This window comes from Homarus americanus, unplaced genomic scaffold (genome assembly GCF_018991925.1).
Source record: "Homarus americanus isolate GMGI-L3 unplaced genomic scaffold, GMGI_Hamer_2.0 scaffold57980, whole genome shotgun sequence".
Taxonomy (NCBI): domain Eukaryota; kingdom Metazoa; phylum Arthropoda; class Malacostraca; order Decapoda; family Nephropidae; genus Homarus; species Homarus americanus.
In genome coordinates, this window is record NW_024716703.1 from 737,172 (window position 1) to 760,770 (window position 23,599).

Consider the following 23,599-nt stretch of genomic DNA (forward strand, 5'->3'; position numbering starts at 1 on the left):
ACTTCCCATAATAACACCACAAGGCAGAACTGCGATTTATATTTAATACGTGAAGTGGAACCAAGAATATGACTGGTGGATATACTGTAGTGTGTGTACTGAGGTGAGATTGTTAATAATAGTAGTAGTAGTAGTAGTAGTAGTTGTAGTCGTCGTGTTAGTAGTTGTTTTTGTTGTAGTAGTAGAAGTATTACCCCAACAAGAGTGAAAATAATTCGTGATGGATCCTTTTAACAAGTTTATTACTCCAGTGAATTGGTTGTTTATGTTTTAAGGTGTGTGTTTGTGGGCAGTAACCTCGCCGGGTAAAGATTAGTATAACATTACGACAACACTGGTGACTCTTGTTGTTGAGGGCGAGGGCTAGAGTGGGCAGTGATAAGTAGATAGTGTGTTGTAGTAGTGGTGGGGGGGGGATGATCACGTGGCTGGTAGTGCAGGTGTTGGACCACTAACACACACACAGGTGGTGCCTCCCTCACACCCCCCCCGTTCCTCGCGTTGCCACTCCTACCGCTACTTCCTCTTGCATGCACTGCCTCCGCCGCCTCTCCCACACACTGCTACAGGATATGTCGAGGGTAGGACAGGCTGTAAGGCCCAGCAGAACTGCCTGTAGAAGTTGGTAGTTAGTGTGGTCGGCGAAGCGTTGAGTTTAGTGCACCCACCAGCAGCCATATTGTTGGAGCGTCTTGTGGCCGCGGGCTGTGTGTGCCTGCGGGCGGATAGCCAGTGTGGAGTTAGCCAGTGTTGTGGACGGAACTCCTGCGCCCCCTGCATCACGCTGAGGGTGGAGGTGTGTGTGTGTGTGTGTGCGACGTGAGAAGGACTGGCGGTGTGTGCGTGCGTGTGTTGGTGCGTGGGTAGGATCCCCGGGAGCAGGGCAGGCCCGGGTCCTGGGTGGAGGAGGAGGAGGAAGAGAGGAGTTGTGGGCGGGGAGAGAGGGAGGAGCGGGTAGTGTAGGCCGCGGGACCCAGCCAGCGACAGTCAGTTAAGCCCCTGAATCAGGCGGTGTGTGGAGGGTGCGGTGGTGTTACGGCCCCGCCACCCCTTTAGTTAGTCCAGTGTAGCTAGTGACTCTAGTACCCCGCGACCCGCTGCTGCTGCTGCCCTCGTTATTGTCCACTAGTGTTAGCCCTTGCTGATAGGCGCTCACTACCCCGCTCTATCCTCACAATGTCAACGCAGCACTACTACAAGGACCGGCTGGGCTTCGACCCGGCCGAGGCCCGGGCAAATGGTACCCGGGACGGGCACAACACAGGCGCCGATTTCAAGACTTTCGGCGGATATGAGGAATCTCTCTGCAAGTTCAAAGGTATAGTCTACACACTCAACATCTACCAGTTGATAGGTAGGCGGGACCCGTCACGTGCATGACCTGTGTTGGTGTGTAGCGTGTCGTGGACCTGGACCCTCCCTCCTGTACTCCAACCCCTCCACCAGTCCACCACCCAATAGGAAGCACAACAGGTGAACCCAACAATCAGTTCCTGTAATGCACTGATTGGGATGAAGGAACGCCTGCGAGCTGTCATTCAATATCGCTTATTTGGCTTTTTTGTGCACACTTCCTCGTGTATAAGTCAACACAAATATATTTAATAATATCATTGGGTTTGGACTGGTAGGAGGAGAGGTGTGTGTTGTTTACCTGTAGTAGCTGCAGGAACACCTGTTGGTGACGCAGATGGGGGCGGCCACCACTGTGACTGCTTGTTGCTGCTGACGGTGTGGGCTTCTTCTGTATACTCCTGTAGACCTGGAGGCAGAATCCTAAAGTTAAATACACTTAATTTTTCACCGAACTGCCGTATGAAGATGGTTACCTAACTCTGAGACTGAGTCAATTCAATCTCATATGTCCATTTACGGGAAAAAATTAACATACGCAACTTTGAGAGTCCGCCCCCCCTGGCTTGGCCCACCTCACTTGTGTGCCTCACCTTTTGATTACCTGTTGGTAGAGCAGCAATCATCACCTGTATCACGACTTATTGATTTGATTGCACGTGTTGGTGGTGCTGGTCGGGTGATGCTTTGAGTACCTGTAGAGACAAACACACAAACAGTATACAATCTCTCCTGTGTGTTTAGTCCTAATGGCGCGTGTTTGTTGCGAGTTAAGAAATGTGTTGTTTTGATCTAACCCTTGTGAGTGTCGCCTTGTGGAAAGAGAGATTTGATGATTTTTTTTTTTTAGTGTTTTGATAATGATGCGTTTAACCTGTATCTGGTTTTGGTGTTTGTTAAAGGAAATTATTTAACCCATAATAGTGAGATGTTGAAGGTGGCTGGCAGTGAGAGTAGTGATGATGTATTTGTAATGTGCTGGGAGTAGTGGAGACGTGTTTAAAGTTAAGTAAATAAACTCTTTCACCACTATACCACCATTGCCTCCTCGCTAGCACCAGACACGAGTAGTGGTAGTTAAGGCACTCGTAATTAAGGGACTCGTAGTGATGTAATGCATAACGCACTGAATCACGTTATGTATGTTCACTCTGTACACCAATTACAGTGTGTGTGTGTGTGTGTACAGGTAACATTAATTGACTTGTGTTTTCATTATTACAGGTATGAAAGTATAATATGTTTTAATTAGTGTTTTGGGGGGCACAGGTGGGCTTTTTAATTAACTCAGGTGCTGTGTCATTGAAGGCCAGATTGGTATATTCGTGTCCAAGTCTTATCACAAGTTTGTTAGTCGTGTCAAGTGTTCCGAAAGTTTTAATTGTGTTTACTGTCTTATCACGGTAAAGGATTTGCATTTTTTTTGTAGCAGGTGCGTTAGTTTGTAGCGTACTGTAGCAAAAGTGAGTGAAATAACGTATATAACATTACTTTGTGGCGGATGGACGGTGCATCTTATATCTATCTATCTATCTATCTATCTGTCTATCTATCTATCTATCTATCTATCTATCTATTTTTAGCCAGTTCACCATGCAATATAGGTGAGGTAATGTGACACTAGAGGGAGACAGGTAGGTGATATTTACACAGTGGTTAGCGGTGAGGAGGAGGGGGGGTTAGCCAAACGGAACAGTGGAGATTGTGTCCTTGGTTAACCACCGTATGAGGTGATTCACTTACTGACGGGTCTGCTGCCATTAGTCTCTCCGTCACAAGTAGTAGTAGTAGTAGTAGTAGTGGTGGTGGTAGTCTGGAACCATCTCTCTCCCTCCCTCACAAGCAGTAGTATAGTACCACCTCCCTCCCTCCGTCTCTCCCTCACAAGTAGTAGTCTAGCATCATCTCCCTCACAAGCAGTACTCTCACCACCTCCCTCCCTCTCTCTCTCCCTCACAAGTAGTAGTCTAGCATCATCTCTCCCTCACAAGCAGTACTCTCACCACCTCCCTCCCTCAATCTCTCTCTCTCTCTCTCCCTCACAAGTAGTAGTCTAGCATCATCTCTCCCTCACAAGCAGTACTCTCACCACCTCCCTCCCTCAATCTCTCCCTCACAAGTAGTAGTCTCACCTCCTCGCTCACTCCTCATAAGTCATAACAACTAGAAATGTCATATTATCACATCTAATCAATTATCACCAGAATGTTACGTGTTATTTGTGTTAATTTTTACCTCTTGAACGACCTGAACCCAAAATAACATTACTGTACTCGTGTTATTATCGTTCACACACGTTATTAACCTTTAACGTACCTGGACAAGTTTTTTTTATTAAGTGAAATTGTATTAACCAGTTACCTGACTCATTTTATATCTGGTAACGTGATGATTGTAGGCGAAGGGTGAGTTGGCTTCACGTTTCTTCTGTATTATCAAAACTGACTCGGTGGTGGAGGTGTGTGTATTATAATAATAATAATAATAATAATAATAATAATAATAATAATAATAATATTAATAAACGGTTTATTGAAAAAGTCGGCAGCCCGAAGGCTGAAAATATACATTGGACAAAAATGACTTGTTACATACAAAGACATGGGGTGGGTGGGTCGTTAAACAAAAGCTTTCATTACTGAAAGAAGAAGGAACAATGATTGAACATACAAATTATTATAGTTTACAGTTGATGGCCCGAGCCTGGGCTGGTCATGGAGACACCAGGTAGTGAGGTGTTCACGTGGTGTAGTAACTCGTCCTCGGGTGTTGATATGAAGGACCTCGTGTGGTCATGGGGACACCGGGTGGTGTGGGGTGGTGTTCACGTGGTGTAGTAACTCGTCCTCGGGTGTTGATATGAAGGACCTCATGTGGTCATGGAGACACCAGGTGGTGAGGTGTTCACGTGGTGTAGTAACTCAGCCTCGGGTGTGTGTGTGTTACCTGGTTACTGTAACACTCCATGACGTATACATAACCCATTAAGAGATTTCCCACCTTAGCTCATCTCACCTGAAGATAAACCACTCTAACCTAACCTAACCACCATGACACTATTTATAGGGACGAGGACAGGTTAGGTTAGGTTAATCTTCAGGTGAAATTAGCTGGGGTGGATATTCTTCCGGTGATCCAAAGTTTGCATAGGTGTAATACATGTACTGGTAATCTTGTACCTGACACGTATCGCATAATTACGTGTTGATGACAGGTGAAGACTGGCTCAGGTGGTCGATAGTTAGTGTGAGCCAAAACTCATGATGACTGTACTGTAATGACCTATTTATCTACATCAGCTGAGAGACAGGTGTGCGGGTCGTCCCCCCCCCCTTTCCCCCCACTACCTGTGAACGCGAGGGTAACATTACGGCGCGTCACATGCTCTTGTTACGGTGCGTCACATACTCTTGTTACGGTGCGTCACATACTCTTGTTACGGTGCGTCTCATACTCTTGTTACGGTGCGTCACATACTCTTGGTACAGTGCGTCACATACTCTTGTTGCGGTGCGTCACTGCACTTAACTAACCATAGTGTGTAATTTAGTTGATTGGATAATTTTTTACTTTGATTTGAGTCGATGCAACACCTTCTGATCTGACTGATGGAAGTTTTACGAGACTGATCGATATAAATTACTCATTAGGCCTCAGGTGTTAGGGCTGGGGAGAGTGACAGGTGTTAGGGCTGGGGGGAGTGGCAGATGTTGAGGCTAGGGAGAGTGGCAGGTGTTTTGGCTGGGGAGAGTGACAGGTGTTAGGGCTGGGCAGAGGGGCAGGTGTTGAGGCTAGGAGAGTGGCAGGTGTTTGGGCTGGGGAGAGTGACAGGTGTTAGGGCTGGGGGAGTGGCAGATGTTGAGGCTAGGGAGAGTGGCAGGTGTTTTGGCTAGGGAGAGTGGCAGGTGTTTGGGCTGGGGAGAGTGGCAGGTGTTTGGGCTGGGGAGAGTGGCAGGTGTTTGGGCTGGGGAGAGGGGCAGGTGTTTGGGCTGGGGAGAGTGACAGGTGTTTGGAGCTAGGAATTACCTCTCAGCAACCTCAGGATTTCCACTTCTCCCAGCAATCTCACATTAATCCCTCCCAGCAGTTTACGTTCGCTGTGGTTAAAGGTGATTGGAGGAACTTTAACCTAATTGGTGAAAGTGTCACGAATTTTTATGTTCTTGATTGTTATTTTGTTGACTAGAGTGTTATTTAGTAGTGATTTTGTTATTTTACAGATTTTTTTTTGGGGGGGGGGATTTTGTGTTGTTGTTTGTGCTGAAAATATTGAGTTGTTGTTGTTGTTCTTATTTATTTATGTGTTGGGAATATTTGTGTTGCGTATTTTAAAAAGATTTGTTTGAGGTGATTTAGTTCAGGTGTGTGTTGCTTTGACCTTTGCCTGGGGCCAATCTTCCCCCCAGGTGATCAGCTGATTAACCTAGCTGCTGTTACCTGTATTCCTGTAGCACGCCACCACGCTAAGCCAACTACTGTAGATACCTTCTGTAGAAGCTTGTTTGCTTTTTTCTTTTAGATAGGAAACTGTAGAGGAAATGTGTTAGATTTTCACGTGGTCTCTCTCTCTCTCTCTCATAAAAGGGTGTGTTATTGTGTAATGTGTTAGGGTGTGTAATGTGTGTTAATAAAATATGTGAGGGGAGAGAACAACGGGTGTGTGTGTGTGTGTGTGTGTGTGACGGAGCGAGGCGAGGCCAGGGTGTTGTTGACTTTAAGGGCGTGGCAACTCCCACCTATCCCCTCCCTCCTTCTCGCCTTCCCTCCTTCTCGCCCGGACACCTGAGAAAGGACAGGCGGGAAACAAGAACAGCATCAGGTATCTCATTAAGGGAGAGGACAGGTGTAAGAGGAGCAGGTGTCAGGGGATGTCATGCATAACAATAATAACAGGTTTGTCTTATGTGGTTTAATAGCCCGTAATAATAAATAGTTACAGTACAGCTTACACCGGTGGGGGGGCTACATCTTTACCTGGGAGAGGGGGGGAGGAGGGGGTGAAGTGACAATGAACCCAGTCTCAGAAAGCATATGCAAGGAGAACCAAGTGGGGGAGTAGGTAGGGAGGGAGGGAGGTGAGGAGGGGGATAGCCAATAAACTCGTCTCTGCACCAGCTTTTAGGGGTAGGAGGGGAGGGAGTGAGTGGGGGTGTTGATCTACCTCCAGGTCCTACAGCAATCTACCCTGGGGATGGTCTTACGGTTACTTGACACGCCAGGGGAGGGGGGATGCAGCTTCTCCCCCTTCCCTCCCTCCCCCCCTCAGGTTGATATATATAACAACGTGGCTTTATTGCTCGTACACGGTATGACTCGTGTCTGGGGATAGCAGGGGGGGGGGTGAATTAGCACATGGAGATACATTATACTGTTACTCTGGGGTGGGGTGTTACCTCATATACACATAACAAAGGTGGGGGGAGGGGAGGAAGCGTCAAAGCATTTATCCAGGTAACCCTCATTACCATGTATGTATGTTTGTGTGTATGTATGTGTGTATGTTACTATCCTATGATATTTAGTGAATTATTTCTGTAACAGCAGGTGTGTGTGTCCCTCCCTCCACCACGAACACCTGTGAGGGTGCGTGTAGTCGCTGCAGGTGTGCCACGGTGATGTAGGCCAGTATAGCTCTGTGTGTGTAGTAGAGCGGTGGTGTCAGGCTTCAGGTGAAACAGTGATGTCTGACTAATCAACACAAGTAGAGGTGATGAGATTATCAGCGACATGGGAGCACCAGGTAGCAGGAGGTATAATCAGTATGGCGGGTACCTGTGTGGTGGGTGACCCCTTGTGTCACTCGCCACGTTGTCACTAGTGTTATTATCGCTTAAATACAATGTTCGAATTTGTATGGGATTCTTGGTGTGTGTGTGTGTGTGTGTGTGTGTGTGTGTGTGTGTGTGTGTGTGTGTGTGTTTCACCGGACATGGATGGATAGGACAGGAAAACACACACGGCAGGATATAGGACTCCATACTCAAATGTCACCTAAAGTTTCCTGAATTAGCTGCACCCCGCTACCACCCCCGCTTCTCGTTAAGGACCCCCCCCCAGTTCCTTCCTGCCGCAGCCCACGGTATGGAGTCTCTAATACTCAGACCCTAAACAACAACATATGGTTTTTTAATCTATCTAGAAAAATCGATAGTTGGGGGAACAGATCACTACGGGGACGACGCTGACGAAGGAGTACCATCCACTTAAGGTCAAGCATCCACCTATCCACCTAAGGTCAAGCATCCACCTATCCATCTAAGGTCAAGCATTCACCTCGGTTCTCTTAATAAAGGTTGAAGGAGTACGAGGGGGGGGGGAGATTGTTAGTGTATAAGGTCAAGAGGGATGGTTGTAATGAGCGGTGACGTAGTTGTAGTGCGGGCGGGCGGGCGGGCGTATGTGTGTTGCGACTACCAAGTGGCCTCGGGGGGTACTGTGCTACACTAGAGATGAGCCACATTCTTGTACCCGACTAGCGGCCACCACGGACGAACGGGCGGACCTTCAACCCTCCCTCCCTCCCTCCCTCCCTCTCTCCCCGGGTCTTATGCATTAAACACCTCTTGGGATATTTCGTAGAGGTTGTAAATAAACTCGTAATGTTTGTGTTGACGTTAACTGACATAGGATTTCCCCGTAAAGGGTTGACCATAAAGTGGGAGAGAGAAGTTCATTCAGGTGTGTTCAGGTAGTCTTCAGGTGTGTTCAGGTAACCTTCAGGTGTGCCGATTACTTCTACTCGGCGTTAAGGAGATGCGTGTTTACCTCGTGGCTGGTACCATCCTCAGCTCCCTCCCTCACATCAGGCACCAGCTGTGGCCACCTTGGTTCTGACTATAAGAGCGTTGCAGCCGTTCATCACCTCGGTGTACACCTTAACCTTGTACTCTGGTCTAATTAAACAAAATCCTTTACCTGTGAAAATACCATAACAGTTCAGTATGTATTTAACACCTTGTCATTCATTTCCTTCAGTTAATTTATTCATCAGGTGTTCTTTCAAAAGTTTACAATTTCCGGTTAAGTAAAATGTTTCAATCCCTACTTGATATTCACCTTGTGTACCTGGGCTGTGTGGTGGTGGTGGTGTGGGTGGAAGGTAGAGAGAGGGATAGCGAGGAGGGACACACCCGCCCTCTGCCGGCATCAGCGTTACACGGGGGGGGAATTTTGGGGGTGTTGTCATGCCACTGATTCGTTATCGTGCGTGCAGACTGGCCCACTTGATAACTCGGGTTGTCAACGTTTACATAACTTTAGTATTTTCTGTTTCACTAGACGCAGTACAAAAATATGAGGGTAAATTCAACAGTAGGATATCTCACATGATTTTTTTTTGTATTATCTCTTTAAAACAACAACGACGAGACTAGTTAGTTTATCAAGAGTAATACCACAGTAGTGAGTAATTGAATGTAGTGGGAGTTGAGATGAGATTAGGTAACTCTGTTGGAATGATGTCGAGTTGATGTCATATCCTGAGTGAACAATCCGCGGCAGTCCCCGAGCGGCCACCACCAGGGTAGCAGCGCCATCCCCACACTCCTGCCCTCTCACCCACCACCACCTGCCCCACACAGCCCTCGTAGACTCAAGTGCTTCTTCATTGTTCTGATTGGAGGAATATCATCAGTAGTGAACGTTCATAATACAGTGTTTATGTCCCGTGGGGGAGGAACGTTGTGTTGAAATAATCGCTACAGTGACGTTGTGTTTGTGAGATAAGGGTTGTTACATCGACTTACTGTTTGGTTGTTGTTGTGGAGGAAGGAAGGAGTGATGGATAGACTTAGGGTACAGGAGAAGACACGGCGGCACTCGTCAGTAGTGTCAGCCAGTAATCGGGACCCGGCACTCCGTTCTCCTGTGCCTCCACGGAAGATCAGCCTCAACAGCGCCACCATGCACACGCCGCCCCGGAACAGGAAGGAAGCCTATCTGTACAACAGCGTCCCCCGCAGCATCGCCCACATGAAGGACTTCGAACTGGAGGAGGAGGAGGATGAAGACGCGGACGAACAGAAGATCAGGCGCAAAAAGGGCATCTCCGTCGACGTGGACATCGCCAGGAAGAACAGTAAGTTATGGGGGTTGTCTCTGACGTGAGCTTCGTGACTCTTAACTAGCTTACTGTCCTTAACTGCTGTAGGAGGGGTGGGTACGAGTGATGGTCTGTTTTAAACATTATTCCAGCTCATTTTAGTCTGTAAACCACATCAAACCGTAAATTTATCTCTGGGGTATTGACACTAAACGACCTTATCACCATAGCATGTCTAGGGGTCTCTCTTGTGTGTGACGTGAAGTAGCCCAGAAAGCAACACTCTGGCACCCTGTTGTCATAACACCCAGGGCCAAGAGGCAGGTCCTGGTGCTGAGGCGAGCTAATAGTTAATTCTTCATCAGGGTTGTGGAGAGAGATTTGTCCGCCACTTAACCAGAGGAAATATAAGCAAGGCTCATTCACAGTCACAAAGGCAGACTGTGAATGAGTGGCGAACTTAACCGGGTGTGTCATATTACTGTGGGCGGGGGAGCGTGGTGTACGGCTGAGATTGTTTGAAGCTGAGGAGGTCGAATACCCAAAAGGATCGAGGCGAGTTTTAAGAGCCGTGTCTAGAGATGGTCAAGTGATAGAGGAGTCGAGGGTTTGTATGGTCGAGTATTGAGTGGCCCAGTACCGAGAGAGTCGAGTATTAGTATGGTCGAATTTTGGCATGGTCGAGTACTGAGTGGGTCGAATACTTTGAGGAACTACCCCAGTTGTTCCTGCGACATGTGACACCTACACCTTCCCTTCCACTACCTCTAACACACACACGTGGCTTCTTGTACCCAGGTTAGTATTGCCACCTCTACCACACCAATGCCACCTCTACCACACCATCGCCACCTCTACCACACCATCGCCAAAAAAACTCTGGGAGTGTTGGTAAGGCACAGAGGTGAGGGTGGCTGTGTTTCAGTGGGAAATAGTTTGTGTAGACACGCCGCGCCGAGGGGGAGGGAAATGGTTGGGTTGGGTTAAGGGGGATTGGGGAAGAGGAGTACTGAGGGAGATGGAGGGTGAGAGGAGAGGAACTGGGGAAACCTTTACTAGTTTCCCATTTTTGTTTATCTGTGATGGTATATTGTTGTTGGTGATAATTGGCTGTGAATACTACACTCACACTCACACACACACACACACGCACACACACACACACACACACACACACGTCACACACACACACACTCGTGAGCTTGACGTGTGTTGAATGTGTTGCCATTGTATAAGTAAGATAATGTGGTGAATTGAATGACACAATGAATGGCAGGACGGTGTGTGTGGGGGGAGGGAGGTATACACTGGTTGATTGTCGTTTTTCGTGTTTTTTTTTACATGAACGACTAGACATTCCCTCCTCCCTCTCTCTCCCGCCCCTACCCTTTCCCTCTCGTTTCGCCATGCTCATTTCCCTTTATTCAGTCCATCTCTTCCCTCTCCCCTTCTTCTTTCCCACCCGTTCCCCCTCCTTGCTGGGTTTCTATATTACCCTTAGTGTCCTACCATAGTGTCCCTCACACCTGCCCAGGTAGGAGTTATGGCAATTGGTATACCTGACACACGGTCTTCAATATCATAGAGGAGACAGCAAGTTTGCGAAGTCTTGTAGAGTTTACACCTGAGTTCACCTGAGGTTTACCTGGGGTTGGGGGAATTGAGTTTTAATTAAGATTTACCTCGTGTTTACCTGGAGTTAATCTGAGGTACTGTATTGAGGTGTGTGTGTACGTGTGTGTGTCAGCTGTTGGGTTGGTGCCAAGACCATTGTGTAATCTTCCTATTCTGGTATTGATGGGGAAGTGTGTGTAAGGGGGGGGTGGTGACCGTGGTGTAGGAAATGACACTAGCCTGGGGGAGGTAAGGGGGTGAAGGAGCCAGCGGTGATATCAGAAGATTATATCACCTTATCAGAGGAAGCACTGTAACACCTGGAGAGAGAGCTGGGTGGTGTCAGTGACTGCATAATGGTATCAGTTGAATGCAGTTATCAGAGAGAGAGAGAGAGAGAGAGAGAGAGTATGACACAGGTACAACGGAATGAGGGAGGAAGAGGACTGTGGAGGGTGTTACCAGGTGGAGGTGAATTCTGGCTGTGATATCACCCGTCTGGGAGTGCCGACACCTCCAACTCCCCACCCCCTCGCCTGGCACTCCTCATCCCCCTCCCTCGCCTGGCACTCCTCCCTCCCTCCCTCCCTGGCCTGGCACCTCTCACCTCACTGGCACAGACGTTGACACTCAGCTGATAATACAAGATACAAGACACTCGCTATCTAGATGATACAGAGAGAGAGAGAGAGAGAGAGAGAGAGAGAGAGAGGATTACAGGGAGATCAATATATGTTGTTTATATTGATTTCTCTATGAATTAACGTATTGAAGGTCGACACGAGGTTGTTTTATATAACTATAATTAGACTCAAACTCATGTGACACGGGGGAGAGGGGGGGGAGCCATCACTCTCAGGGTAAACTATGCACACATGTGTAGCGAGAGATTAGCCAGCTGTGTGGTGGCGGTAGAGTACACCATCAACACCTCGTCTGTCCTCACCATAACATCTTGATGGTGATACAGTGAGGAAGAGAACACACACTGTGAGGTTCACGAGCATCTGGGTGTTTTGTTTTGTTTATATACGACGTTTAGTAGAATATTTTATTTATATCTTTGTATCCTCGTAGCAGCTTCAGCGAGATACACAAGTGAGAGGAAGGACCTTACAGGACTCTAAGGCTCCCACAAGACTCTTAAAGGATTCACAGGTCTATAAAGGACTCCTATGTTTAATGGACTCACAGGATGACTCAAAGACCTCACAGGACTCTAAAGGACTCCCTGTCAACGGTGTACTGGGGTGGTGGCAACCGGCGGGTCACTATTAACCTGCATCTTTGAGGTTGGCACCGATGTTTGGCTCTAGCCACCGCCACTCTGGTCACTCTCTTGGCACCTGTCCCTTGGTTTACCTGCCTCATGTGGTCACGCCGCGCCTGGCACTACGGAGTTCGTGATCTCTTTAGCCTGAATCAGCTTTGGGTCGAGGTTTTTATACAGAGGCGGTTACCCTCCTCGCTGGTGCCGTCCCCGCGTCCTGTCAGTCAAATCTCTTGGTCGTAATTTTTGAACCTGTTGGCTGATGTCTTGAACTTGATAGATCCTGTCTTGAACTTGATAGATCCTGTCTTGAACTTGATAGATCCTGTCTTGAACTTGATAGATCCTGTCTTGAACTTGATAGATCCTGTCTTGAACTTGATAGATCCTGTCTTGAACTTGATAGATCCTGTCTTGAACTTGATAGATCCTGTCTTGAACTTTAGCTTGTTGTCGCCCTTAACTATTTATTTGCCGTCGACTGTCGTGTTTTATGTTGGACTTGGTGACACTGTTTTGATGGCCGTCTGGGCTATGGGGAGTGAATATATGTCCCGGTGTGGTTGTTATTACTATTCTGGCAACACACCACCGCGTCCCCAACTCCTCCCCTCCCCCCTCTTCATAGTGTGGTTAGGGGAGGGGGGAGGGGGGGAGAGTAACTGTCTCATACTCGTGGCCATGGTGAACCCTGTTGCCAAGTTTTCGTTGGTCTTTGTTTTGCCAAGTTGTCAACGGCAGTTCTCACATCACAGGCTATTTTAGGCCCTCGACTTGGTGGTGTCTGACGGGTTTACCTGTGTGTGTGTGTGTGTGAAACCTACTCGTTATCATTGCCTGCCGGTTACCTGGACTCGTATTGCTGGAGGTTCGTAAACATGGCTACCTTACCTTACCTGATGTATCAAGGTTTATAAATGTGTGTTTGCTTATGTAAATTATTCGTGTGTGAGTGTGGTGACTAGTGACTGTGCCTTCAAGAGATTTTAGATAGTTTATTTTTTTAGATACAATAATTTATTTAGAAATACAGTGCAGAGTACCTAGGCATAGTGAAGTATTGTTGTGGTAATTTAGTAGGAGTATAGTTACAGTAATTGAGTTATAGAATACAGGATAGTTACAGAAGTTAAGTGTGTTTACTGTAGGTAGGTGTTCACAGTATGTCCCCCAAACTTGTAGTCTTTGTGCGTGAAGAACAGAGGGGGAGGATGACCTGTGGCGTGAAGAACAGAGGGAGGAAGTAAAGAACAAGACAACCCGTCAGTCAAGGTCACGAGAGGTCAATAATATAATGCTGTGAGGGTCGTTAAGGTTAATAGGGTCAGTGGTGCGGTCAGCTGTAGTTCAGGCGACGACAAGGATCTAAGAGCACGTCCAGCCAGGCAACAGGGGGGGTGGGATGGAGGGAGGGGCTTAGTGATGGAGGGAAAGGAGGGGGTGATGGTGGGAGGGAGGGAAGAAGGTGGTGGTGGTGGTGGAGGAAGGAAGGATGATGGTGGAGGAGGGGAAGGAAGGGTGGTGATGGGGAAGGCAGGAAGGGGTGATATTGGAGTGAGGCGAATGAGGGGTGACAATAAAGGGAGGAGTAAGGGTGGACAGAAGTGAGAGTGGAGGGATGGGGAGGGGAAGGAGACAATACAATAATTAGGGCGACTCCCAACACACTCACGGTGAAAGTGTCAAACATACCACTTACTTATAGGGCAGCCAAGGTCAACCAACACACACACACACACACACACACACATACACACACACACACACTTCACCATATCAAGAATCACTATAAGCTGAGAAGACAGTGATCATTCGCATCCTCCTACACGTTAATTGTCTGGTTACGTACAGGTAATCACCAGGTAAACATTGATAACCCACCAGACTCAGGTACTCTTAAGATCCTTCTCTCCTAAGTCAATATGTATGTTGGTTAGGTGAAGTTTCCTCTCTCTCTCTCTGTCTCTCTCTCTGTCTCTGTCTCTCTCTCTCTCTCTCTCTCCTTCGGGTGTTGCTGGAGGAGAGGTACAGTAGGTGTTCCCCCCGGCACCTCACCGTCTTGGGATCTTTTATTTCACTTGCCGTAATTAGCCACTACACGAGGAAATGGTGTCGATGGTGATTGGTGGACAGACACGAACTAGGTCAATAGTTTAGGTGAAGTACATTACATCAGGTAGAAGATAACAGTTTAGTAATTACAGGGTGTTATAGATTGAGAATGTGTGAGGGTAGTGATCTAAACGAGGACTAGATGAAGGGAAAAAAATAAGTCAAGTGTCAGTGTGGAATTCTTGGCTCCCGTGTTTGTGTTAAGTGTAGAATTCTTGGCTCCCGTGTTTAAATCCTTACTTAAGTGTTTTAGTCTCTGTTTATAGACGTGCGTAAACCGGTGTTCATAGTGTCAACCGCCCAGTATCGTGCAATAGAGCCGTGGTCCTGTCAGGTATGTTGTGACTGGATGTGTAGTAATCTTATTGAGTTGGGAGGGAAGTGTATTAACCTCTTACCTGAAGCTTATTGTAAACTGGTCTATATTTTTGTAACTCACTAAATTTATAAGATTATTAGACTTTTAAAATACTTCGATTATCTCAGATTATTTTATGATTATAAGAGACATTTAAAGGTAGATATTTCCTCCAGAGAATTTTATAGGATTTGTGTGTTTATGAGCCCGTGTTACTGAGATAAGATTGGCTGAGACTTTGAGGTGTAATTCATGATTTGTTTTTCTCTTTCCTTCGGTGCGACTTGGGTGACTTGTATTGGTTAGTGATCTTTGAGGAATGTCAGTGCCGTTTTAGTAGGAGGTAGTTGTGGTGGGCTGTGGTGGTGTGGCAGGGGCTGTGGTGGTGTGGCAGGGGCTGTGGTGGTGTGGCAGTTTGTGTGTGGCAGGGGTGTGGCAGTGGTGTGGTGGGGCTTGTGGTGGTGTGTGGGTTGTGTGTGTGGTGGTGTGTGGCGGGCTGTGGTGGTGTGTGGGTGGTGTGGCGGGGCTGTGGTGTGTGGCAGTGTGTGGTGGGAGCTGTGGTGGTGTGGCGGGTTGTGTGGTGGTGTGACCTTGGGAGCTGTGGTGGTGTGTGGGTTGTGTGGTGGTGTGACAGGGGCTGTGGTGTGGTGGTGTGTGTGTGGTTGTGGTGTGGTGGTTGGTGTGGTGGTTGTGTGGTGTGGGGTGGGCAGGTTGTGGTGGTGTGACAGGGCTGCTGTGTGGTGGTGTGTGGGTTGTGGTGGTGTGACAGGGCTGTGGTGTGTGTGGGGTTGTGTGTGGTGGTGTGCGGGTCTGTGTGTGGTGTGTGGTGGTGTGGTGGTGTGTGTGGTGGTGTGGGGTTGTGGTGGTGTGGCGGGGCTTGTGGTGGTGTGTGGCGGGGCTGTGGTGGTGTGGGTTGTGGTGGTGTGGCGGGTTGTGGTGTGGCGGGTTGTGGTGGTGGCAGTGGTTGTGTGGTGGTGTGTGTGGGGTTGTGTGGTGGTGTGGTGGGTGTGTGGTGGTGTGTGGGGCTGTTGTGGTGGTGTGTGGTTGTGGTGGTGGTGTGGCGGGGCTGTGGTGGTGTGTGGGTTGTGGTGGTGTGGCGGGGTGTGGTGGTGTGGCGGGTTGGTGTGGTTGTGGTGTGGTGTGTGGGGCTGTGGTGTGGTGTGTGGTGGTGTGTGGGGTGGTGTGGTTGTGTGTGGTGGGCGTGTGGTGTTGCAGGTTGTGGTGGTGTGACAGGGTTGTGTGGTGTGGTGGGTTGTGGTGGTGTGACAGGGCTGGTGGTGTGGCGGGTTGTGTGGTGGGGCTGTGGTGGTGTGGCAGGGCTGTGGTGGGCTGTGTGGTGTGTGGTGTTGATGATGGAGACAACTCTTGTCGTGTTGTTTATATCTTGTTTAATTTGTTCCTTCTTGAGACGCTGGAGTTCGTCTTGTAAGGAACCGTAATGGTTGTTGGTATAATGAGTGAGGTTGTTAGGTGAAGGGAGACTTGTGTGTGGTCGGTGGCAGGTGAAGCAAACACTCGTGATAACACCTGATCCGTCACTCACATTCATGGTCCCTCTGCCTTACCTGGCTGTCCAGGTCAGTGGTTGACGCTACAGGTCAATAATGTCGTTAACTTGACAGAGGGACCGTCAAGATTCGGCTCCGGGTTAACTGACGGTGTTGTGGTGGGTGAGGCGGGTTGAGGCTGCTCCAACTGATCCCCTGAGCCTGTGTAAGCTGGAGTTGTTTGGCTCGGTGAGGGCGTCGGGGCGTGAGGCTCTGGTTATATTGGCAGCGTGATGCAGGAGGGTGACCCCGAGGTGTCAGCGAGAGGACTTGCCCGTAGCTCATTTGACCCCGTCACGGGTGGGTGCGGAGCGTGACCGTGCTGCAGAGGTCACCCATTGATGAATCGTGTTGTGAACACGACCAACGATGTTGTTACAGCCTCAAGCTCTTGTTTGGGGTTGTGTCGAGGGCTGTTACTCAGGCCGTGCCAAGACTAAGGTGATCATTCTCTTGTGTTTATTACTTAAATTTATGAAGTTGGTCAAGATGTTTATTGAAATAGGACGAGGAGGAGGGAGGTGGAGGAACAACAGTCGGTAAAGTTAAATCAACTACAGGAGGTGAGGTAACGGAGCCTACATTCTACCACATTTCTCCTCCCATATTTCGGCGTTCCTTCGTGACCTTCAAGATTGGGGGGTGTAAAGGGGTTTAGGTCCTGCTGGGAGGACACACCTGTTACAAGCTGCCTGGCCTGACTCACCTGTTTGTTGATCATATTTTTCTGTTTGAATTAAACTTCCTTTTCTGCATTTTGTGAATATGAACCCTGGAGATGCTCACTAAAGTTAACCTTTCTGATGGACAGCACGCGGTGAGGTGCGACCCTTCATGTTTTGGTCCCCCATTGTGGCCACGGCCGTGACCTGCCAGGTATGGTCCCTTACATGGCCATAAACGTAACCTTTCGTGTCAGGAGCACCACACATAGGTAGAGCCGTGACCTATCTTGTATGGCTTTTCCCCCTCGGTGACGCTTATGACCTGTCATCCGTCCTTGCCAGTGCCGTGACCAGCAGCGCCTCGCCCCGGGGGACACCCAGGTATCGGTACACTTTCACTATGGGCCATTTAGTTACGTCACAGCTGCGGTGCTTGATAAAAACTTGTCAGCTCGACCCACCGGGGACAGCCTTTATAAGTCATTGTTGGTATCCCCCCTCAATGAACGCAAACAAAGATGACGTTGTTGAGCGTTTAAGGTTCGATGTTTTACCGATCAGAGATTATCTAAACACATCTCTCAGAGAAACTTCGGCGAGTGCTTGGACACGACGGTGAGAGGTGTATGTATAGCGGACCTCTCCTCGCTATGGATGTCAGTAAGTTCAGTGTTTTTTTTACCTCTGTTGAGTTGAGTGTGAGGCCAGGAGTACATCTCGACATCAGCTGGCTGGAGGACCACACGTTGCGGGTAGAGGTCAGGCTTGATCTGGTAATCTTAGAGCCATAGGATAGATTCTTATGGCAGAACAGAAGGTCATTCTCCCTCCTTGGCTCCTTCACACTTGGCACACCTGCTGCCATTAACCTGACAAATGGCGGTAATCACCAGAAGGTCTAATCCGGCGCTAGAATAACGTTGAGACGAACTACTGCAATTATGGCTCGAGAACAGCCCAATTAACCTCATATTATGGTGCAGGTGGGGAGATTGGAGGTGTAGTAAGGTATAATAATGCAGATGAAAATGGACGAATGCAGATGAGAAAATGAAAGAATGCAACGTAAAATTAAAGAATGCAAAGGAAGAATGCTGAAGAAACTAAAAGAATGCAGGGGAGGAAATTAAACAATGCAAATGAAAAAGGCAAAGGAAAATGGACGAATGCAGAGGAGAAAATGTGAAACGATAATAATAAAGATGACTTGGCCGGGAAGGGACAACAATGCCCCCACATGTCGTTACGGGCCATCAAGCCTCCAAAGGGTCATGAACTGCGGTGACCCTCCATGACCTTGTATCTTAGGGGCCTTTGTGGCGTTCCATTGACGCTGGGAGAGAGAGACGGAGGGAAAGGAAATAGGAGGGGAGAGAGCAAAGGGGGGAGAAAAGAGAGGTATTTGAAGGCAGTAGCAGTGAGGTTGACGGGGGCGCTGGTTACCACTACGAGATGGGGAGCTGGTTCCCACTGAGAGTTTGGGGTGGGGGGCGCTGGTTTCCACTGAGAGTTTGGGGTGGGGGGAGCTGGGTCCCACTGAGCCTATGTTTAGGAGGTGAAGGTTTAACAGGAGCCGCCCACCACCACCTGGCTGGTCATGGTAATGCCAGTCCATAGGGCGGCCTCTTGTTGATGGTCGGTCATTATGCTAACGAAGGAAATTCTATCCGATCACAACCTGTGGCGACACCTGCGACCTGACCCACGGCAGAGGAGGAGTCTGCTACAAGCTGTCACTACTACTACTACCCTACTACAGGAACACACACACACACTCTCTCGTCAGGTACTATGAGACAAGAATTGGGACTTTTTCACCATTTTCCTCATTTTGTGTTGTGCGAGGCGTGGGAAGGGCGACCACACAACACTGGAGCTCTTGTGTTGAGTGTAATGGGTGGTATGGGTTGGGCGTGATGGGTAGTAGGGGAGGACAGGAGGTGAAAATGCCACAGTTTAGATCATGGGGGTTGTGTGTCCAGTGTCCAGTAGGCTATTCCTCGAGGTACTCACTCACTGGAGGACGACCACAAGAACAGACTCAGGGGCATTGAGGAGACTAAAGGAGACATTATATATAGGAGAATTTAAAGGACACGGTATATATAGGAGACATTCATTAGGGAACTTCAATATAGGGGACAGGTATATAACAAGTGTGGGCTGGGGGTTTACCATACAGACACAGATAGTCGAATATGGAGACGGGAAAGACAAGTGTGTGTGTGTGTGTGTGTTGAGAGAGAGACTGGACAAAGAGACGCCCCATCCCCTGGCCTGGCCTGTGATGAACCATATACGGCAGGCACGGTGAAGGAGGTTGACGCCCGCTTACCTCAGACGCCCCCCTAACCTGTCATACCCTCCTCATCTCTCCTTATTCCGTGTTTATCTCTAGTCTTATCATCATTATGGCTGTTTTTATTCCCCTTTCATATCTTGTGTTGGTGTTTTTATGTCTTGTCTATCTGTGTAACCTGTGTTTAGTTTACAGCCATATGTCTTTTAGCTCTCCGTGGTGGCCATTATTGCATGATTTATGTCTTACTGTTACCTGAAGTGGTGGTAGTGCTGTGGTGTTGTCAGAGGAAGGTGTGAGGTAGACTTCTTGTTGTCAGATGGTACTGTGACTTGTGCTTGTTGTCAGGTGATACTTGTTACCTGTGTTTAAGGATGTGTTAGGCATAAAACACACGTTGTAGTAGGTGTGTGAGTCTCAGGTATAATTAGCGTCAGGAAACAGCAGTCTTCAGGTGTCAATTACTGTACCTTGTATTGTGTGTTCAAACCTGGGGAGCTGTGGTGATATTTCTGAACATGACATACATTCAAGAGACCACAAGGGGGTAGAGGTAGGGGTGTGTTGTCTATTCTTTGATCTCACTTGGGAAGATTATACGAGTATCAGTGATGAGTTATTTTTAAGTCACTCGAGAGGTGTTGGTGTGAGAGTAAGTGTTGAGGAGCTGTCGGTGAGTCAGGGGAAGAGGAAAAGACAAGAGGAGAGGGGAGAGAAATCTGAGAGGTTCGCCAGGGTGAGAAAAAAGTGTCGTGATTATGGTGTTGTGGCGCGCGTCCTGCCTGGCTACTATCTTATCCTCTTGTAATCCTTTATGACAGTTCTCCACCCGTGACGTTCCCCAGCTGCTGCTACCTCATCCTCCTCCTCCTCCTGCTGGTGCTGCTGGAGGAGTGAGTGAGTCAAGGTACTGGCACTGATGAGCTTCTGTGTCTGGGGTGGGATGACAGTACCTAGATTGTTTACTTGCGTTCTACTGAGGTTTGTGAGGAAGCCTTTCGAGTATTTATGCCTGACGGGGAAACACCGAAGACTGAGGTGGGACAGGTCACTTGGTGGGGAGTGGCAGGAGCGTTAAGTGATGGGCCAACGGCACTGTAGAGAGCTGGGTGGTGGTGGTGATGCGGGTAGTATATGTGGTGGTGGGGGGACAAGACTACCAAGGCTCGGTCAGGGATGAAGTATAAAAGACAGACAGTGAATAGAAGCGGCGGCTGAATTTACATTTAGATTGTGTTTATCCAATATTTGGCCACGTAAAATACTTCTGATGGACGTATTGAATTAAACTTCGTCAACATCAGATTGAATACAATATTTTGCTGGTTGACTTCTTGCAGTCGAGTGTTGCATGACCAAACACACAACACCGCGAGGAGGAAGAAGCTGGAGGAGAAATACTTATGTTGTGCAGTAAAGATGGTCGCGACAAGGGGCAGTAGGGCCGGCTGGGTGAGGCTCTCCACACTCAGATAAGAGATTCATGGCAGCAACACAGATTGGCTAAGATTGCCGTGGTCAGCCTTTGCCCGGGTCTTCTTCCATGGCGGCGGTGGTGGAGGTAACCCGAGCACATAGCCTTTTGTGGGCGCGGGTCGTGTGTGTGTGTCTGTTTGTCTGTCTGTATGTACGTATGTGAGTGTGTGTGTGCAGCGCGATGATTCACTGCACTCCTACGATTAGTGTTGAGAGAGAGACCTTGACAATCTGAGTCAGAGATGGTTCACACTTCAGACGTGACCGGGAAGAAGGGGGGGGGGTAGTTTGCTTGCTATTCTGACCCTCGCGTGTTGTGGCTAGTGAGGACGTCCTTCTGATAGTCGATGACGGAGCTTGAGATTCCCTGTATAATGTTTCCTCTTAATTGGAGAAAAGAGAATAGATCTTATTACATTATAATTATAGGGTAGAGTCTCGACGCTACTGGACCACCAGCTTTGCTTCTTGGTAAACAGAGTCATTTAGATACGATCTTTTATTATTTAATTAGAGAGGGGAGTGGGGGAAGAGGGGTGAGGGGTGAGAGGGAGTAAGTAAAAGAGGGAATCAACCTACGAATCATTGAGCATTTTGTGTGAGGAGAGGAGAGGAGAGGTGTACTTGCAGAGGCCGGTGTGTCTAGTCTTTGTGGTGTGTATGATTCATCCCTCCACCCTCGACTGGCTTGCCCCTGAGAAAACTAACAAGCACAGCGAGATAACTCAACCGAGCCCTCATACAGACAGACAGACAGGCACAATTTCATGGTCTTGGGAGGTGTATAGGCAGCAGCTGTCGTAAGTGTCAACAGTAATGCAGTAAACATGATGTGATAAGTTCCCTCATACCCTTATCATGTTATAAACGATTCATTGTGTGGGTGAGTAATAAACGTGATAGGGAGTGTTGGCGTGATAGGGGGGGGGGTGACTCGTGTTGCCTAGAGCGCCTGTATTCTGACATGGTGGTGACAGTGATGGTGGTGTCTTTATCTGTGGTAGTCTATAGTGTACTAATAGTGTGGTGTAGGTGGTTGATGGTGCCTATGGTTGTGTATGGTAGAAGTGTGTGTACATAGTGGTGATAGTGTGGTGAATGGGTGTTAGTGTGGTAGCAGGTGTGTGTGATGTGGACAGTGATGGTTGGTACATTATGGTGGTAGTAGTAGTGGTGGTGATGATGGTGTCGAGGTCTGCCATACCACCACCACCACCAGCAGTAGGAGGAGGAGGAGGGGGAAGAAGAGGAGGAGGAGAGGGTAGGTGTCGTGGGGCGTGTGCTTGTGAGTGGTGGCCAGGGAGACCCGTATATGGTTGCTGCTGGGCTACACTGGCCGGCCGGTCACCAGGCCAGGCCGCCCAGACCCGCATCCTAATATCTCGCCTACTAACCCAACCCTTCCTCAGCTTCCAACCTCCGACCCCTCCTCCTGCTCTTCCTCCTCATCCTCGGTTTCGTCACCACACGTCAAATCTTCCCATTTTTCTTATCCAGGTATAATTATTTTCTGTCTTTCAATTTTCTTCATCTATTTTTCATCCCCCCCTCACCCTCTCTCACCTCCCCTCCCCCTCCCTCCCCTCCCCTCCCCCTCCCCCTCACACCCTGACGGACACATCCTAACTAGCCAGGATTCACCTCGGCACACATCCCTCACCGAGACATTCACGTATACTGAAATGTGACGCCGTCAGACAAGTGGCATCAGAATACACGTAATTGGTTAAATCCTCTTGGCTCCAGCTAATGGCCGTCGACCTGAGTGACGTGTTGTCGTGGGGTATCTGGTTGATCTGTTAGCTGAAGGTGGGGTCGTCTCGTTAACCTCCCTCAGGCAGTTCTTGTGAAATTCCTGGAGTGAGTTTTTTTTTTAAAGTCATGAATCAAACGACTGTTGTAGGAGGCTGACGACGAGACTCTAAAGGCTTGGTGGTTGATGGTAGTGGTCTTAATGGCGGCGTTGGTAGAGACCTTTCCATTTGCAAGCGATGTTATCAGGGCGGCCGGGGAGACAGAGGACGGGAGGTGGGGTGAGGGGGATGAGGACGGAGTGGGTAGGGAGATGAACGGAGTGGGAAAGGGGGTGGTGGTGGACGGTAGCCTGCAACATGATCAGTGTTAAAGGCAAGAACAACATAGTCTCCTCCTCCTCTTCCTCCTCTTCCTCCTCTTCCTCCTCCTCCTCGGCGCCATACAACACCCGGCTGTATTATATTATCTTGTGTTTATTATGGTTGACGGTAGCGTGTACATGGGATCTTGTGTGAGGCGAAAAGAGGTAAAAATCACCCTCTGTTGGTCTTCACCCTCATCTCCACCCCTCACCACCCTCACCTCCACCCCCACCACCCTCATCTCCACCCCTCACCTTTCCCTCATCCTCACATCTCACCCTCACAACCCCATCCCTCAACCCCCCACCACCCTCACACCCTCTTCCCCAATCCCCCACTCTCACCGCCATTGCCACCGACCACCCTGTCTCAAACGCATATACTGTATCTCAGAACCTAACGGCGCTCTGTCTGTCTGTCTGTCTGTGTGTCTGAGAACACCATCTTCCACATCAAGGTCTCGTGTGTGAGCTTCGGGTTACAGTTTTCCTCTTATGGATGGAAGAGAAAGACAAAACTAGTTATTCTTGAATCTTGAGACACTTCCAGGAAAGACTATTGAAGACGATTCTGGGAGGTGACCGTGTGTCTGTCTGTGTCGGGAGGTCTTTGGGAAGAGTTGGACGCATATGTGGCTACGTTTTACACACACACACACACACACCTGGGTACATGATATCGTAATTCCTTTCAGGTGTTCGATTTAGTTAACAACCTCTGAATCACCTGAGTTATCATTCACCTGTA

At 48.6% G+C, this 23,599-nt stretch overlaps 1 protein-coding gene across 10 annotated transcripts in view; it reads left to right on the plus strand.

Moving 5' to 3' along the window:
- Window positions 1-1,008: 1,008 nt before the first annotated feature.
- The window catches only part of LOC121858215 (microtubule-actin cross-linking factor 1-like), a 252,430-nt gene continuing 229,839 nt past the window's right edge, over window positions 1,009-23,599 (plus strand). For 3 of the 10 annotated variants that reach the window (XM_042354487.1, XM_042354488.1, XM_042354489.1), the window contains exon 1: window positions 8,880-9,430. In XM_042354487.1, coding sequence (XP_042210421.1) covers window positions 9,133-9,430 — 298 coding nt within the window. In that variant the 5' untranslated portion in view covers window positions 8,880-9,132. Of the gene's footprint in view, window positions 1,355-8,879; window positions 9,431-23,599 lie in introns of those variants that run through there. The other 7 variants (XM_042354490.1, XM_042354493.1, XM_042354492.1 and 4 more) reach the window with 4 other exon arrangements.